Source organism: Jaculus jaculus, chromosome 7, assembly GCF_020740685.1.
Source record: "Jaculus jaculus isolate mJacJac1 chromosome 7, mJacJac1.mat.Y.cur, whole genome shotgun sequence".
In the NCBI taxonomy this organism is placed as follows: Eukaryota; Metazoa; Chordata; class Mammalia; order Rodentia; family Dipodidae; genus Jaculus; species Jaculus jaculus.
In genome coordinates, this window is record NC_059108.1 from 9,893,734 (window position 1) to 9,913,420 (window position 19,687).

The following is a 19,687-nucleotide window of genomic DNA, read 5'->3' on the forward strand; positions in this document are numbered from 1 at the left end:
GAAAGGCTGCCTTCAGGCTCTCCAACTGACAAGTCGCAGCCAATCTCGGGTTTCTAGTCAAAATCAACAACAAAAACCGAATAAACTTGAGATGACTATCAACTTTGGCAAGAGAATCCACAGACTATAAAGAAATGGTCCTGGCCTAGCATTTACAACCTGGCATCAGACTCTAACTTGCTACTGGCCTGCCAGGACCACTTAGCAGAGAAGTGTACGGCGCGCCGCAGATTAAAAAACATCTGCTGAAAAAATGAACTCTGTCTTTGGAGTTGTGCTGGATAATAAATACATCGACTTGAATATCAAGGTGGTTTTTTTTTAAATTTATTTTTATTTATTAGAGACAGAGAGAGAGGAAGAGAGAGAGAATGGGCACACCAGGGCCTCTAGCTGCAAACGAACTCCAGACGCATGCACCACCATGTGCATCTGGCTTACATGGGTCCTGGGGAATCGAACTGGGGTCCTTAGGCTTCGCAGGCATGCGCCTTAACCACTAAGCCATCTCTCTAGCCTGAATCTGAAGGTTTTTAATCAAAAGTGAGACTATCATAAAATGTCTTTTCAAATGGGATATAAGATGGAAGGAGAGGCCCTAATCAGGACTGCTATAGACCAGCACATTCAGGTCTGATGCCAGTTCCAAGGCCTCTGGATGAGGTTCAGATTTCAGACATTGCCTGCTGGAACAGAAGACACATCACATACGTGTTAATCTATCGATCTGTCTCCTTCTTTTTTTTTTTAAATTTTTTATTTATTTATTTGACAGCGACAGACACAGAGAGAAAGACAGATAGAGGAAGAGAAAGAGAATGGGTGCGCCAGGGCTTCCAGCCACTGCAAATGAACTCCAGACGCGTGCGCCCCCTTATGCATCTGGCTAACGTGGGACCTGGGGAACCGAGCCTCGAACCGGGGTCCTTAGGCTTCACAGGCAAGCGCTTAACTGCTAAGCCATCTCTCCAGCCCAATCTGTCTCCTTCTTAAGACGCTGGTTTGATGCGACACAGTTTGGGTTAAGTGGTTTTTCTATAAATCTAGATGTTTCTAACATTTTTTTAAAATTTTTTATTTATTTATTTGAGAGCGACAGACACAGAGAGAAAGACAGATAGAGGGAGAGAGAGAGAATGGGCACGCCAGAGCTTCCAGCCTCTGCAAACGAACTCCAGATGCGTGCGCCCCCTTGTGCATCTGGCCTATGTGGGACCTGGGGAATCGAGCCTCGAACTGGGGTCCTTAGGCTTCACAGGCAAGCGCTTAACCGCTAAGCCATCTCTCCAGCCCCGTTTCTAACATTTTAATAACTTTTTTTTTGTGCAGTGTAGGGACTCAAACCTACACATGCACAGCTGGCGTGTGTCCATGCTAAGCACGCCTGCTGTTCTTGAACCACTACCTCTTTGGACCTTAACGTTTGCCATTCTTTTTTTTCCTGGTTTTTCAAGGTAGGGCTTTGCTCTAGCCCAGGCTGACCTGGAATTCACTATGTAAGCTCAGGGTAGCCTCGAACTCACAGCAATCCTCCTACCTCTGCCTCCCGAGTGCTGGGATTAAAGGTGTGCGCCACCACGCCTGGCACATTTGCCATTCTTTTCTAAAAAAATATTTTATTATTTATTTATTTGATAGAGAAAGAGAGAGAGAATGGGCCCACCAGGGCCTCCAGCTACTGCAAACAAACTCCAGACACGTGTGCCACCTTGTGCATCTGGCTAATGTGGGTCCTGGGGAATTGAACCTGGATCCTTTGGCTTTGCAGGCCAATGCCTTAGCGGCTAAGCCATCCCTCCAGCCCACGTTTGCCATTCTTAATTGTATCTAATGACTAAAATGAGATCTCCTTAGCACACTGACATTTTAGAAAGCAATGGGCATGTACTTCATGTATGTATGGAATACTGACCACTACGTAGTCGCAGAGAATGTGATCTGGCCGAAAACCCATGCTAAATGCTTAGTTCTCCAATTCCTAGTTCTTATTTTGTCAAGCCCGTGTGTACAGAATCTCTAAAGGATCTCAGAACATTAAACCAACCAATTTATTTACATACTTTCCTCAACAAAATTATATTTTTTTAAAAGATTTATTCTTTTTTTTTTTTTTTCGAGGTAGGGTCTCACTCTAGCCCAGGCTGACCTGGAATTCACTATGGAGTCTCAGGGTGGCCTCAAACTCATGGCAATCCTCCTACCTCTGCCTCCCAAGTGCTGGGATTACAGGCATGCACCACCACGCCTGGCTTTCAAAGATTTATTCTTATTTATTAGAGACAGAGAAGGGGGGGTAGACAGAGAATGGGTGCGCCAGGTCCTCTAGCCACTGCAAATGAACTCCAGACACATGCACCACCATGTGCATCTGGCTTATGTGGGACCTATAGAATTGAACCTGGGCCTTTCGGCTTCACAGACATTCATCTTAACCTCTAAGCCACCTCTCCAGCACCAAAATTATACTTTTTATTCATTACATAGTGTACCACTGAGTGGATATGCTATCATATATGAAACTCTTTATTACATCATTTGATTATAATTGACTAAAACATACATGATTATTTAGCAAGCATCTTTTTGTTGTTGTTGTTGCTTTTTTTTTTTTTTTTTTTTGAGGTAAAGTCTTGCTCTAGCCCAAGCTGACCTATAACTCACTCTGTAATTCCAGACTGGTCCTCGAACTCACAGTGATCCTCCTACCTCTGCCTCCTGAGAACTGGGCCTAAGGGTGTGCACCACCATGCCTGGCTTGCAGTAAGCATCTTTATGTACAATTTTTCCTTGTATTGTATATTATTTTCTTAGGATAATAAACCAGGTAAAAGGAGATACTACATTTAGTTTTAAAATGTTAAATTGCTTTGTAAAGATGTCTATCACCGTACACATACACATACATATGTGTATATACACATATCTTATCACACATTTGGAAGGCAGATATGCTTACCACTATACCACCAATGTTGCAGCTCCTATCACACATTTGAATTTAAGTTAAATGATACAGGTATCAAACCTGCTTACTCTAGCTTTTGAATTAATGTTTTCTAAGGTAGGGTTTCACTGTAGCTCAGGCTGACCTAGAATTCACTATGTAGTCTCAGGGTGGCCTTGAACTCACAGCGATCCTCCTACCTCTGCTTCCCAAGTGCTGGGATTAGAGGCGTGCGCCACCACACCTGGCCCTGCATTAATGCTTTTGATAAGCAACATTGAGGCTAAGGAGATAGCTAAGTAGTTAATAGAGCTTGGAGCTTGGAGCTGGCTCCGTAAGCCTGATGAATGGACACAGAAAGCAGCCCACGCGCCTGTAATCCCAAAGCGCCCACAGCAGTGGCAGGCGGGGTCAGAAGACTGAAGATGGCGGCCAGCGGGTGTGGTCCTTCCCAGCGGCCAAACAAGAGAGATCCTGTCTCAGGATGGCTGTGAGTTCAAGGCCACCCTGAGACTACATAGTGAACTCCAGGTCTGCCTGGACTAGAGTGAGAGCCTACCTCGATAACAAAACAAAAAAGAAGAGAGATCCTGTCTCAGACATGGTAGAAGGAGAAGGCAAACACCCTGAAGCATCCTCTGGCCTCCACACATATGAATATGGCACGCGTGTACCTCTAAACACACGAGAACTCTACATATTGTTCAACGCAACTCACGTATCACACATGTAACTTAGTTTGTCCATTTACTTGTGTTTTATTGTCTTTTTGTTTTTCGAGGTAGGCACTCACCCTACGCCAGGCTGACCTGGAATTCCCTATGTAGTCTCAGGGGGGCCTCGAACTCACAGCGATCTTCCTACGTCTGCCTCCCGAGTGCTGGGATTAAAGGCGTGCGCCACCATGCCTGGCTATTTTCATTGTCTTTTTAAAAAACTTTCTAAGACAGGGTCTGTTTCACCATGTAGCCTAGGCTAGCATCAAATTCTCAATCCTCTTGCTCCAGCCTGTCGGTGCTGGGAATACAGGCATGAGGCCCCATGCCTGGCCTGGTATGTTCAATTTTGATTCATTCGTTTGATTCAACCCTTTGGTACGGCCTAATGAGCTTGCTCTCTGTTCTAGTGTGTGCTTACCTGTTTTTAAGATGTGCCTCTAGATCGCAGCGTTGCATTACCTCTTGGCACACTGAAGAAAATGGACACAACACTAACAATTTGTCTAGAAGTTTATGAACTAGGATGCTAGATTTCTTACACAACTTGAAATGCAGTCTCTTGCGGTCCAGCGGACAGAAGTCCTTCTCTTGCAAAAAGTTTCTGAGGCACTTGTAGCAGAACGTGTGTCCGCAGGGCGTATCGAGCGGCTGCAGCAGGGGCTGAAGGCAGATGTGGCAGACGAGGTCATCGTCCACGTCGCCCTGGTAATTGTACAAGTGGTTTTCTCGCGTCCAGTGCTGCTGGCCACACTCGAAGCACAGGGGGTTGAGGGAGGAGGAGGACGAGCAGGACTGTTCCACGGACCCCATCGGCTCGCTTGTCGTCCCCATTCTCAGTGCAGGAGAGTCTGTGTCCTCATGGGGGGTCCCTGAAGGCTTGGCTTCCTTCAATAGTCAGGAATGGGGCTGTCTAAAACCAAGGTCTGCTTTCTAGATAAACAGCAGAGACAAAGAGAAATAATTAGTGTCAACTGACATACGTTAAAATGTCAATATAATATTATGTTTGGTAAAAAATAGTTTATTAGATCAGGTTGTAAATGAGTCACGAAACAATAAAGTAAAATAGCTTTCAGATAAGAAAGAATGACTTACATTGCCAAGATATTAATGAAAACTGAACTTGTAATTAAAAGAAAAGACATCATTTGTCATGTGATGTGACATAAAAGTGACTGCTTCATTTACTAAAATCTGCCAACACCTCACTGTCCGATGGTGGTTAACTCATCTCCACAGTGTGCTAAGAGTGTGATTTGTGAAATATAATGCTTTTGTGTTTATTGTTCCAGTCATGGCCCTCTGATTCTGCTTGGTCTTAGACATTTATAGTATTAGACAAAGCTTGCTAAGCGTAGTCAAGGATAATTCAGTTTAACAAAAATGGCCTTTGTGCCATACTCTGGTGTAGAATACATTTCCAAACATGTATGATTTGAATGTATTTTCCCCTATATAACAGATTATAGAAAGATATAAAACATGCAAAATAACATCTGTGAAGACTCTGTAAATACTATTTAATCCACTAAAAAGGAAACACCTATTCTAAATCAGTGAAACAGATGGGATGTGATAAATTAGTTCCACCTCAGATTCTCCCATGCTCCCACTTGGTTTTGCTTTCTCTGCGTGTGCGTGAGCGTGCATACTTTTGGCAATGCAAGACTTTCTCGCAGTTGAGGGCAAGCCTTGCAGAGAACATTTCCCCTGACGTATGGGCTTCCATATTTGTACAGGTACAGGCAGCAGTTATCAAAAAACACAACTCCAGCCGGGCGTGGTGGCACACACCTTTGATCCCTGCACTCGGGAGACAGAGGTAGGGGGATCGCCGTGAGTTTGAGGCCACCCTGAGACTCTATAGTGAATTCCATGTCAGCCTGAGCTAGAGTGGGACCCTACCTCGAAAAACCAATATATAAATAAGACTCCAAAGGCCACAGTGTTCTGCGTTCCTCCTGTAAACACGTACAGAGCCTCCGTAATGTGCTGAGCATTGAACACAGATAGGAAAGGGAACAGGACAGTTAGGAAAACCTGCTGTTAAAATTTTACCTAAGAAGCACTCTAAAAAAGTTGAGCACGGGGCTGGAGAGATGGCTTAGCAGTTAAGTGCTTGCCTGTGAAGCCTAAGGACCCCGGTTCGAGGCTCGGTTCCCCAGATCCCACGTTAGCCAGATGCACAAGGGGGCGCACGCGTCTGGAGTTCGTTTGCAGAGGTTGGAAGCCCTGGTGCACCCATTCTCTCTCTCTCCCTCTATCTGTCTTTCTCTCTGTGTCTGTCACTCTCAAATAAATAAATAAAAAAAATTTAAAAAATATATTTAAAAAAAAAGTTGAGCACGGAATAGTATGTGAATATGGGAAAAGATGAGAACTCAGGTTTAATTATACTGGCTTTGTGTTGAGAAATGCGTTCACAAGGGGGGCGGTGTAGTGTTCGGCTGCGACGGGAAGCATCAGCCAGGGGTGGCGGACAGAGAAGGGCATCTCGAGAGAGCGAACACAGGCTGTAGCGTCAGCCAGCTTACAAGTCAGAGGCTGCAAAACACATTCAGAAAATGTGAAGGAGGCACACATGTCAAGAAAGAAACTGAACAGAAAGAACAGGACACCACATGGATTCTACTGGTGGTGTTCTCCCCTCCCCCCAAGGTAGGGTCTCACTCTAGCCCAGGCTGACCTGGAATCCACTATGTTGTCTCAGGGTGGCCTTAAACTCAGTGATCCTCCTCCCTCTGAGTGCTGGGATTAAAAGCATGCGCCACCACGCCCGACTGGTGTTTGTATTTTAAAAATAACATTTTCCTCCAACCACAGAAGTATTTGCTATTTTATTCAGAGTATTTCTTTCTTTATTTTAAAGGTACTTATTTATCTGATATAGGGGAAAAAAGGCAGGTGTGTGTGTGTGTGTGTGTGTATAGAGAGAGAGAGAGAGAGAATAAGAGAGAGAGAGAAAGGGAGGGAGAATGGGTGCATCAGGGTCTCTAGCCACTGCAAACAAAGTAAAAACATGCACCACATTGTGCATCTGGCTTACATGGTACTGGAGAATCGAACCTGGGTCCTGAGGCTTTGCAGGCAAGAGCTTTAACTCACTAAGCCATTTCTTCAGCCCCAGAGTAATATTTTTAAAAAGAATACAAATTTGGGCATGGCGGTGCACACCTGTAATCTCAGCACTTGGGGAGAGTGAGGCAGGAGGGTTGCAAATTCAGGGTCAACCTGGTCTACGCACAGAGAGACCAGGCATTACATAATAAATACACGAAACACAGAAACAAAAATCATCAACATTTTAGGAGCTGCCACTGGAGGCTGTGTATCGGGGAGCTGTGGCAGGACGGCCAGGTCCCCAGATACTGTTTCTTGGTGAACCACGGCGTGTGCGATCTAAGCTGCCGCCATCAGTGTCAGTATCAGGACAGCGAGCACTCCTGCACCCAGCCTATCCCCACAGGGCCTGTCTTGGCTTCTGAACATCTTCCCCTTGAACGTCACCGTGAGATGCAGGAGGTTAAAGAGAGGAACGCCGCGGATCTCCGCAGGCAGGCAGCTTCTGTTGGGCACTTTACCAACAGAATTTGTACTCTCTTATGTCCCACTCAGTTTACAAGAAAATTCACACCGTGCTTATTCTAATTTTCCTCAAGAAAAGATACAGTAGCTTTAGCCTCCCACATGATGACTAAGAAAGCGCTTATCTTAAGATTATTATTTTTGGCTATTTTCTAAGTCTCTAACTTTAGTTCTTGCATTAATCACAAAATCTTTTCATGAAGAAAACGAACATGTTCCCATTTAAAAATACCAAATAATAACTGCATTGTTGCCACCCCCGAAATACCTCCACCCTACCATGAAACGTCTGCCAGCACAAGTAGTTAAGCACACAGACACAGGGAGGCATGGTGGGCACGCCTTTAATCCCAGCAGAGGTAGGAGGACCGCTGTGAGTTCGAGGCCACCCTGAGACTACAGGGTGAATTCCAGGTCAGTGTGAGCTAGAGTGAAACCCTACTTCAAAAAGAGAGAGAGAGAGAAAAAAAAAAAAGATAAGAGTACAGGCAAGTCTGAGGGCCAGGTCCTTGCTTTGTCGCTTACTACGCTTGGCGACCTTACTAAATTCCTGATTCCTTGCCAGATGGAAAAACGGGAATAACAATGTCTGTAGCTAAGGCCACAGAAAGAATAGTGCAGCTGCTTAAAATAGTTCCCGACATGTCCTGAGTGCCAAGTACTAGCTATTAATAAAGGTAAGTAAAAGTTGGGAAAGACTTACGATTTATGTGAAACTAGACGAGTTAACAATTAGTAAGAAGGAAGTTCTGTGCAGAGAAAGGCGGCCTGGCCCACTCTTCCATCCCCAACTCGTTACCCTGTCCACAGCCTGGCAGACTGTGCGAGTCCCCTGTGCCTCCCTGCACTGAGCCAGTGGGTTTGCTGAGTGTGGGTTGAGTGTGTCCTTTAAAGGTTCATAAGCTAGAAGTGGGCCCCCCAGCGTGGAGGGGTGGAGGTGGTGTCTAGTGGAAGTTACTTAGGTGGGGGAAGCCATCTCCCTAGGAGGAGACTAGAAGATCCTTACAAGATCCTGGTTTAATTCCCTCAAGAAAGAATGGGTAAAAAAAGAGCGGGTGTGGCAGCATAGGCTTTTAATCTCAGCACCGGGAGGCAGAGGTAGGTGGATCAGATGTGAGTTCAAGGCCACCCCGAGACTACATGGTGAATTCCAGGTCAGTCTGGGCTAGAGCGAGACCCTACCTCCCTACCTCAGAAAAACAAAGCAAAAAGAGCAAGTGTGGCCGTGAATTCTCGGTTTCCGCCTCACCACTGAAGGCCATTTTCCCTTCCTCTTTTGTTACTCCATGATGCAGCCCGAGGCCAGGCAGCCCGTGGACCCCCAGCCTCCCAAACCCAGTGAACTGAACTTCTTTTTCTTCCTGTCTTATTTTTTAAAGTAATACTTTTCATTTCATTTATTCATTTAAGAGAGGAAGAGGGACAGAGGAGGGTGGAGGGAGGGAGAATGGGCGCGCCAGGGCCTTCAGCAGCTGCAAACATACTCCACACACATGCGCCACTGTGTGTATCTGGCTTACATAGGTCCTAGGGAATCGAACCTGGGTCATTTGGCTTTGCAGGCAAGAGCTTTAACTGCTAAACCACCTCTCCAGCCTATACATTTCTTTTTCTTTATAAAGTTTCCAGCTTCTGGATTTTGTTAGAACCACAAAAAACAGTCAGAGAACAAAGAGAAGCTGAATAAATGCTGAATGACCACCAACTGCATGACAATATTCTCATTCTTAGCAATTGCAGGTGGCCCAAAACCACATGTATGTCTAGGGAAGGATACATTTGCCATTAATAATTTTAATTTCAGACACAATATATAATATCTAAGAACAATTTAAGATACTAAGATATAAGGTGAGTAAATAGAAAAGTCTCAGATATTTCTCAAAGTACACATATAAAATACAGCATATTATGTATCTTTCCAAGTACATTATTTAAATGTTTAGCAATATTACCAAAATAGTAAAGAGAAAGAAGGTAGTGAGTTGGCTGGGACTAGTGTAAGACACTTTCAACAATACATTGAAAAAATGCCAGCACCAGAAAAGGAGGTATAAAGTCATAATTTATTCCGCATAACTTCAGCTATGAGTAACATACCACTCTCCCTAACTTATGGGACAAGAATATCCTGATAGACCACAAAGAATTCACAAAGATCTACAGCTTTTCACCGCCATCCACAACTGGGTATTTTCAGACACCATCTCATCATGCCACATCAGACGCAGATTTAGGAAGTCCTCACTAGCCTAGCCGAGGAGATCCAGGCCAGGGGAGAAAGATCACGTACTAAATGCTGCCACCAAAGTTTATCACACAGGAAACATCTGTGACGCCTGCGTCAATGCCCAGCACCTAAGGATGCCCTCTCTCTCTCACCCTCCTGTCCAGCTCCTCACTGCCCCCTTCCTCCTGGGTGAAACTCTTCCTTTCCTGGTTGGTTTCTGCGTCTCCTTACACACGTCTTCAGTGCAACAACTTCCATATGACTCATTTGCTATGCATGTGTCTCTTTCTGGAGGGTTAGATGTGGGTTAAGATGGTGTCTTTTTTTTTTTTAATCTTTTGTTATTTCTTCTTCTTGGCATGTATTATACACTAAAAGAAAATATGTTCTCAGGCTCACTGTGAGCCTGAAATATAACTATATAAATGTACAAGAAAAAAATTACATTTCTTTGTGGTACTGCAAAGTGATTTACATATTGGTTGCTACCCTGTAATTTGCAAACCAACAAAGAAGAGACATTAATGCCTTTAGTCTTCAAAAGGCTAAGAAAAGTTGCATTTACTTGAAATCAACATAAAAAATTTCTTACTGTTTATATTACATGTTAGCTTTGACAATAGCATTGTATAAAGCAGTGGTTGTCAAACTTTTTAATTGCAGGATTCCTTTAGCCACTCTGGAAGGAACACTTTGGTAATTTATTGGGGTTTTTTTGTTTGTTTGTTTGTTTTGTTTTTAGTTTTTTGAGGTAGGGTCTCCCTCTAGCCCAGGCTGACCTAGAATTCACTATGTAGTCTGAGGGTGGCCTTGAACTCATGGCGATCCTCCTTCCTCTGCCTCCCGAGTGCTGGGATTAGAGGCGTGCGCCAACACATCTGGCAGTTTGGCAATTCCTGAAAACCAAACAGCAAACAAACAAAAGCCCAGCATGCAACCACAGAAAGACTGCGCATCTGCACTCTGGCCATCGATCCTAGCGAGGTTACAACCTGCTTCCCACGGGAGTGGACCAACTTGAGTGTTTACACCCCTCCCCGGTGAAGGAGGACCGGGTCACTGGTGTGCAGCCCGCCCAGTCCCTACATCTCAAAGCTGCGATCTATACGAGTTTATGTTTCTAAACCAATTACAGCGGTGCAGAGCGACGGGTGTCGAAAGCTCAGGGGGGACCAACAGGCAACACAAGGGTCCTCGTGGCAATGGGAATGGTCTGTGTTGACCAACATCACCACCCTGTTGTGCCACCGTGCTAAACCTTCACAAGCGGCTTTCACTGGGGACATGTGACATCTCTATTACTTCCCCTCACTTCTGCATGTGAACCCACAATCACATTAAAATAGAATGCTCAGCTTCAAACATCACTGACGATCCTAAACACATATTGTTCATATGTATTGTACTATTAGTGATAGTGTTTAAATACTTATTTGTTTATAAAGCAATAAACCCATTAGTTAGCATTTTAAAATCCAAAATAAAAAAATATTGAGAGCCAGGCAAGTTCCAGGCTAACTTAGGCTACAGAGTGAGGTCTTGTAAACAAACAAACCTAAATAAAAGCATTATGGGACACACCTGTAATCCTAGCACCCAATAGTGACAGTCTACACACACACACACACACACACACACACACACGGAGGAGAAGAGAAATACTATTTTACATTTTTGGACTCTTACATCTGGTTCTGTTTCCAATTTGTTATACGGGCACACGCAATTTCTGGAGAATACTACAGTGACCTTATAGTAAGGGAAGGGGGTGAATGGCAATAGAGAGTGCTAAGGGGGTCCCATGCTTCTCTTCGAAGAACCAGCCATCAGCCAACCATCCTTTTAGGGGGAAAACAAACCCTGAACAGGGCACAGTGCTGGGATGAGGCCCACGGACTAGTTTGGGTTTTCCATGTTTCCCAGAGGCCCGCGCTCCTCCCTGCGGTGCTGTGGGAGGTGGCGGGTCCTGTAAGTGGGCTTAGGACCCCGGCCCCTCCTTGCTCTGCACCCACCCTTGCCAAGCACGCCCCCCATGCCGCACTGGCTTGCCTGGAGCAACATGGACCGCAGATCGCCGACTAGAACGTCTATAATTGGGAGCCAAAATCAGCCTTCCTCTTTATAAGATAACTGACTTCTTCAGTTATTTACATAGCAACAGAAAACCAAGGCTGTCCCAGAGCCTTTTCTGACAGAAGCCACAGGTCTGCTGTATGAAAATGTCTAGTTACGCTGGGCGTAGTGGTGCACGCCTTTAATCCCGGCGCCCAGTAGGCAGCCGTAGAAGAGTTTACTTAGTATGTAATATGGGTGCTGTATATAAATCCTACTCTTTTCTTGTTAAGATTGTTTTTTGTTCATTTTATTTATTTATTTGAGAGTGACAGAGACAGAGAGAGAGAGAGAGAAAAGAGGCAGATAGATAGAGAGAAAATGAATGGGCGCACGGGGCTTCCAGCCACTGCAAACGAACCCCAGATGCATGCACCCCCTTGTGCCTCTGGCTAACATGGGTCCTGGGGAATAGAGCCTCGAACCAGAGTCCTTAGGCTTCACAGGCAAGTACTTAACCGCCAAGCCAACTTTCCAGCCTTAAATTCTATTCTTAATCAATTTTTTTTTTTAAAGTTAGGGTCTTACTCTTGCCGAGGCTGACCTGCGATTCACTATATAATCTCAGGGTAGCCTCAAACTCACAGCGATCCTCCTACCTCTGCCTCCCAAGTGCTGTTAATCAACTTTTATTTCATAATACATAACACTGGCAATAGGAAACCATCAACAATCATCTTGGACATCATGTTTACAACTTTCTCATTTTTCTTCACAAGACTAATCCTGTGCATTTTGCTATTTACCTCCTAACACCTTTTAGCAATATTTAAAAAAATCATCTCAAATAGCTTCTAAACTTATTTATTTGCAAGGAAAGGGCAGGGAGAAGAAGGGGGAGGGACAGGGACAGAGAGAAAATGGCTATGACAGAACCTCTTGCCTCTGCGAACAAACTCCAAACACACGTGACACTGGGGCACCTGGCTTAATGTAGGTGCTGGGGAATCGAACTCAGGTCATCAGGCTTTGCAAGCAAGTGTTTTAATTGTGGAGCCATCTCTCCAGCCCTCAAATATTTTTCAAAAATTACTTTAGACTCATTTTTAAGGTGCTACTAGGGTAGGGAAATAACTCAGCAGTTAAAGGTGTTTACATACAAAGCCTGTTAACCCAGGTTCAATTCCCTAGCACCCACATAAAGCTGGACACTCATTGGTTTTCAGCAGCAAGAGACCTTGGCATGCCAACACACACACACACACACACACACAAACAAATATTTTTCAAAAGGTGCTACTTATGATTAGATGCATCCGTATTTAATAATCTACAAAATTAGTAAGCAAAACATAAAAATGTTAGAAGCTATGAAATCAAAGCCCAGAACTATGCCAGCTGGGTAACTAGGTCAGCCACAATGCATCTTCTCAGTACCACCTGTTCATCAAACGTCTCCTGACACTCGCTGCCCTGGCTTCTTGCCTTTAAACTAATAGCTTTGCTTACTCAATGTCCTTTTCTTCTCTCTCTCTCTTCCCATAGGAATTTACTACAATGTCATTGATGATTTTATAAATTTTTGTGCACAATAAACTCTTATGATATCATACTAGCCTTTTAGTTCTAACATGCTCTTATTTCTTGGTAACTCTTTAAAATTTTTTATTTATTTATTTTGAGAGAGAAAGAGGGAAAGGAGGGGGAGAGAGAGAGAGAGAGAGATAATGGGTGCGCCAGTATCTCCAGCCACTGCAAACGAACTCCAGACACATGTGCCCCTTGTGCATCTGGCTAACGTGGGTCCTGGGGAATTGAACCAAGGTCCTTTGGGTTTGCAGGCAAATACCTTAACAGCTAAGCCATCTCTCCAGCCCATTTCTTGGTAACTTTAGTAATCTTAACTATTCTATAAAAAGCAGTGAATCTGTGGCAAGTAAGAAGTTACAAATTTCAAATACCCTCTCTCTTTAGTTCTAAATTTTAAGCCATGTAGCAATGATGAAAAACTGTGTGTAATATACAAGGATAAAAGCAAAATCCATACTAGGTCAAATGCACAATTCCTCAACTCAGTCATATCTAAATTCCACTTTAAAAAATTGTACTAGGGCTGGAGAGATGGCTTAATGGTTAAGGCATTTGTCTGCAAAGCCAAAAGACCCAGGTTTGATTCCCCAGGACCCACATAAGCCAGATGCACAAGGGGGCACATGTGTCTGGAGTTCGTCTACAGTGGCTGAAGCCCTGGCGCACCCATTCTCTCTCTCTCTCTCTTTTTCCCCTCTTCCTCTGTCAAATAAATAAATAAAAATAAAAATTTAAAAAGTAAATAATAAAAAATACACTAAATTATATTGCCTGAGAATAACACAGAATTTATACAAAACAATTTTGAAAAGGAGACGTAATAAATGGCATACAAAGGCACTTGCCTGTGAAGCCTAAAGACCCAGGTTTGATTCCTCAGCACCCACATAAACCAGATGCATAAGCTGAGTAGACATTTATGCCAGTTTTAAAAAATATATATATAATATATATCTGTACGAGCTTGGTGTGGTGGCACAAACCTTTAATCCCAGCACTTGGGAAGCAGAAGTAGAAGGACTGCTGTGAGTTCAATGTCACCCTGAGACACAGTGAATTTCAGGTCAGGCTGGGCTAGAGTGAGGCCCTACCTTAAAAAAAAAAAAGATTCTGTGGCTGGATGGGTGTGAGGACACATGCCTGTAATCTCAGCAGGAAAATCGGGAGTTCAAGGCCAGCCACTTTAGAAAAATTATACTAAATTAGGGCTGGAGAGGTGGCTAAGTGGTTAAGGTGCTTACCTGCAAAGCCTAAGAACCCTGGTTCAATTCCCTAGTGCCCACATAAACCAGATGTTATTGGTGGTACAGGCATCTGGAGTTCATGCAGGGCCTAGAAGCCCTGGCATGCACATTCTCTCTATCTCTAAACAAAACAAAAAAGGCCTCTGAAGAAAGATCTTTATTCTGTAGACGCCTACAGCACATAACTCTTCTCCAGGATACTCAGCACCAGCCAGCTAAGCGGGCGATTCCTTATGTCTTAGAGAACAGCTTAGATTCATAGTATCAGACAATATGCAAATGATGGGGTGGAAAATACAGGGAATGTGTGTGTGTGTGTATAAAATATAGTTCATTGTTGTGTTATCTGCTGCTATGATATACAGCCCATTTTAAAACCAAAGGTTCAAAGTTTAATCACTGATTTTCTAATGGATGGATGAAAGTTTTCAAAATGTTTAACTCCTTTCACAAGGAATTCTAAAATATAGTTGTCTTCAGGTTATTGATAAATTCTTATTGGCAAAGTAGTATGGATTTTTTTTTTTTTTTTCAATTGCTAATTCCTGTAACTTTTGGTCCAAACCACTGAAGGCAGGAAAGGTCATCAAAGAGCACAGATTTAAAGTTAGGGCTCTAGGTTCACATTTGAGCTCTGCTCTCACCAGCAATATGACCTAATGTACATCACTGCGGTGAAAAACAACTTCAGTTTCCTCCAGTGTAGTGTAGAAATGACACTTGCCTAACGACTGGGGGTTTGATTCCCCAGTGCCCATGTAAAGACAGATGCACAAAGTGGTGCATGTGTCTGTAGTTTGCTTATAGTGGCTGGAGGCCCTAGCACACCCATTCTCTCTGTCTCCTCTTTATCTCTCTCTGCTTGCAAGTAAATAAATAAATAAATAAAAATTTTCAAGTGGCTTTGGGGGCTGGAGAGATGGCTTTGCGGCTAAGGCACTTGCCTGTGAAGCCTAAAGACCCAGGTTTGATTCCTCAGCACCCACATAAACCAGATGCATAAGGTGGTGCATGCCTTAGGAGTTTGTTTGCTAGAGGCCCTGGTGCATCCATTCTCTCTCTCTCTGCCTCTCTTCTTCTCTCTCTCAAATAAATAAATAAATAGTATTAACAAGATAAAAACAAATGGCTTTAGGTGTAAGCTACGGAATGAAATCCAAGTCAGTCTGGGCTAGAGTGAGATCTTGCCACAAAACAAAACAGAACAAAAACAAAGCCAAATCAAAATGAACAAACAGGCTTCTGGCTGGACCCCAAAGGTCACTGTTGAGTTTGGGTTCCTTCAAGGCCAGCGTAATGCAGAAAGCAGGGGCTTCAGGGACACAGACCCAAGGCTTGCAGGTATGATGCTTATCCTGAAAGATTCCCACATCTACCATAGGGCCTTCAGATGGACTCAACTAAACCACTGTTCTAAAACAGAGAAAGAAGAAAATCTGCAGTGCAGTATAACTCATTATCCAGACACACAGGTACCACAGACAAAGCACCCTTTACGATATGAGCAATGACACAGGACTGGAATTATGATGTTTTACTGTACTATGTGAAATCTTCAGAGCAATCACCAATGCCTCCCCAAATGTATTAATTTCCCAACTTTCAGAAACTAATTCAAATAAAATCCTAGGTTTTATATTGCTACTATTCCATAAGTAACTATACAATTTATCCGTGGTTTTTCAATATATTTTTTGAGGCAGAGTCTCATTCCAGCCCAGGCTAACTTGGAACTCTCTCTGTAGCTCTAAGCTGGTCTCAAACTCACGGTGACCCTCCTATCTTAGCCTCCCAAGTGCTGGAATTAGAGGCATGCACCACTACACCCAGCCATTTTACCTATACATTCAACCCTGACCTTCCAAACTCTTCATCCTTCCCTCCTTACCTCTCTCTCTCTCCTGCCCACACAGGATTAAGAATCTCCTAGGAAGGCTGGAAAGATGGCTCAGCAGTTAAAATAATGGAAAGAGCTATTCAGCCTGCTGCCTTTGGGAGAGAGAAGTCACCAACAGCAACTCTGCAAGCCTTACAGCTGCCAGCCAAGCCAAATGTGGCAACTGGTGTGAGAGTGGCATGTCTGTTATGAGGGAAACCAACTGCTCTCTGATTAGATGAAGTCTGCTTCACAGGAGGGAATACAAGTCTGGTACTAAAAATCTAGTCACAAGACTATAGCTGGAAAGCTGGAGAGGTGGCTCAGAGGAGAAGGTGCTTGCTTGCAAAGCCTAAGGAGCCAGATTTAATTCCCCAGTACCCATGTAAAGCCATATGCACAAGATGGCACATGCATCTGGAGTTTGTTTGCAGTGGCTAGAGGCCCTGGCATGCCCATTCTCTCCCTCTCTCTCTCAAATAAAAATAAACAACATACACACACACACCCTTTAAAAAAAAAAAGACTATAGCTGGACAAGGATTATAAGAAAAGTTCAGGCCTAACCAAAGATTTTTTAAAGAGAGGAGTAGAGAGAGAGCTCAGTGGTTAAGACACTTGCTTGCAAGGCCTAACAACCTGGGTTCAAGTCCCCAGTACCCACATAAAGCGAGATGCACAGAGAGGTACATGTATCAGGAGTTTGTAGAAGCTGGGGTCCTGGCATGCCCATTCTCTGTCTCTCTTCTCTATCTCTCTGCTTGGAAATTAAAAAAAGAAAAAAATCCCCTGTGGAGTTCGCATTTGGTTTGGGTAGTGGGAAAAAATAAATAAATAAAATATGCATTTTTTTTTCAGGGCTGTAGATAGGCCTTCTGTATGCTAAGCACATGTCCTTACCACGAATCTACATTCCCAACTTTGTAGTATTTATTTATTTTTTTTGGTTTTTCGAGGTAGGGTCTCACTCTAGTCCAGGCTGAGCTGGAATTAACTCTGTCATCTCAGGGTGGCCTTGAACTCATGGCAATCCTCCTACCTCTGCCTCCCGAGTTCTGGGATTTAAGGCGTGCGCCACCACGCCCAGCTACTTTGTAGTATTTTAGATGCTAAAAAGTATTACAGAGCAAAAGAAAGCAAGTCAGGGAAAATAAAGCAGCAGAAGCTCTTGAAATAGCGCAACGGGCGAAAGCTCAGTGGCATTTGAACTGAAGTTAAGAAGTGACTAGAAAGTCACATGGGTATTGTTGTGGTCAGGTTCGCATTGCTGGCAGAAGTCACCCGACCAAGAGCAGCTTGTGGGAAAAAAAGGATTTATTTTGGCTTACACACTTGAGGGGAAACTCCACAATGGCAGGGAAAACGATGGTGTGAGCAGAGGGTGGACATCACCCCCGGGCCCACAAAAGGTGGACAACGGTGACAGAGAGCATGCCAAGCACTGGCAAGGGGACACTGGCTGTAATACCCATATGCCCGCCCCTCCAGGAGGTGTTAATTCCCAAATCTCCATCAGCTGGGAACCTACCATTCAGACACCCAAGTTTATGGGGACACCGGAATCAAACCACCAAAATACCTTGTGCAAAAAAATCTCTTGTGCAAAAAGCTTGTTATTTGCAAACAGACCAGTTAAACAGAAAGGCCGTACGGTGCGCATGAGCCTGGAGTCTTCTAGGCACGGAGGGGGGTCAGCGTGAGCGATGAGCAAGGCTGAAAGTGTGGCCCCGGGGCTGCCCCCCATGCCGTGCTTCTACTGAAGGAAGATTCCTAACAGGGCCCCCCAAAGGCGCAGAGGCCTACTGAAATATTCCAAGCACGAAAGGAAGCTGATTTAACTGCAAGCTTCAAAGCAGACACAGTGGGAAATGATTCAATTTTAGATACATTGTATTGTGAAAGCAAACCCAGTGTGATCCGCAGACGAACAAGACGGCATGCGATCTGCCGATAAGCAGGCGGTATATGAACTGATGGCAAACAAGTCAAGAATGACTCAAAGCATTTGGACCTAGACAACTGAAAGACAGTGTGGCAGTTACTTTTCTTGTTGGCACCAACATCCAACCCTAAGCGTAGATTGTGGGAGGTAAGGGTTTACTTTAGGCTTAGAGACTCCCGGGGAAGTTCCTTCACAGTGCTAACGTGGGCTCGCTCCAGCATCTACCCACAGACAGCAGTTGAGAACAGCTAGAGCCCAACTACACTCTAGACACTGAAGGACAAGCCCACCCCAGTGACACACCCCTTCCCCAGCAGGGCTCCACTCACCAGAGACTCAAGCTGCAAACTCAACCTTTTAAAATATTTTAATTTTTATTTATTTATATATTATTTGACAAGAGAGACACAGAGAGAGAGAGAGAGAGAATGGGTGCTCCAGGGCCTCCAGCCACTGCAAATGAACTCCAGACGCATGCACCACTTTGTGCATCTGGCTTATGTGGGCACTAGGGAATTGAACCTGGGGCCTTTGGCTTTGCAGGCAAGTGCCTAAACTGCTAAGCCAACTCTTCAGCCCTGCAAGTTCAAGCTTTTTATTTATTTATTTATTTGAGAAAGAGAGGGAGGGAGAGAGACAAAGAGGCAGAAAGAGAGAGAATGGGCATGTCAGGGCCTCCAGCCACTGCAAACGAACTCCAGATGCATGCGCCACCTTGTGCATCTGGCTTATGTGGGTCCTGGGGAGTTGAACCTGAGTCCTTTGGCTTTGCAGGCAAGTGCCTTAACCGCTAAGCCAGCTCTTGAGCCCCTGCAAGTTCAGTCTCAATCAAAGATCCCTGGCTACGGGGACATACATGTGCATTCAAACCACCACAGCTAGAAGCAGAGGAGCAGAGATGCTCGGGTCTGTAACACAGCGGGCTCCCGAGGTGCGCAGGAGGTCAGCAGGTAAATCTCAAAAGCCTGTGTGACTCTAAGAAGAGGCACTAGACGGACAGCTACGCCACAGGCTCTGGCGCACAAACAGCATGGAAAATCTTTAGCCAAGATCTCCAAAGGAGAGTGGATGCCTAAGAGTTCTGATGGGGTGGGGGCAAATGTCCAGTGTCCGCCTCTGGAAACTTCTGTTTGGAGGTCTGGGAACTGAAGAGTGAACCAAGCTAAAGAGTGTGATGTGGAGAGACCAAACGGAGGTTCAAAGAGGGGAAACCAATTGAACCAAATCTTGCAGGCAGGCCAGTTAAATAAGATTAGGACTGAGCATTAAGCATTGGATTTAGCGACATGGAATTCACTAGTGACCTCAATAGAGTTTGGATGGAGCCTCAGGAAATGAGAAAAGTGAAAAGGAAGAACTAGGGCACAGGCAATTCTTCTGAGATATCACAATATATGAACAGGGGCAAATGCATATTCTGGGGAGATGAAGATTATAGGAGGTGACAGTTTCTGAGGCTCGGGGACAAAAGACAGTACTTTTCACCCTCGTGTGCAAGCTTATTG

At 44.4% G+C, this 19,687-nt stretch overlaps 1 protein-coding gene across 2 annotated transcripts in view; it reads right to left on the bottom strand.

Annotated features, from left to right (window-relative positions):
- The window catches only part of Lnx2 (ligand of numb-protein X 2), a 90,364-nt gene that overhangs the window by 30,225 nt on the left and 40,452 nt on the right, over positions 1-19,687 (bottom strand). For both annotated transcript variants that reach the window (XM_045155191.1, XM_045155192.1), the window contains exon 2: positions 4,082-4,593. In XM_045155191.1, coding sequence (XP_045011126.1) covers positions 4,082-4,494 — 413 coding nt within the window. In that variant the 5' untranslated portion in view covers positions 4,495-4,593. The remainder of the gene's footprint in view (positions 1-4,081; positions 4,594-19,687) is intronic.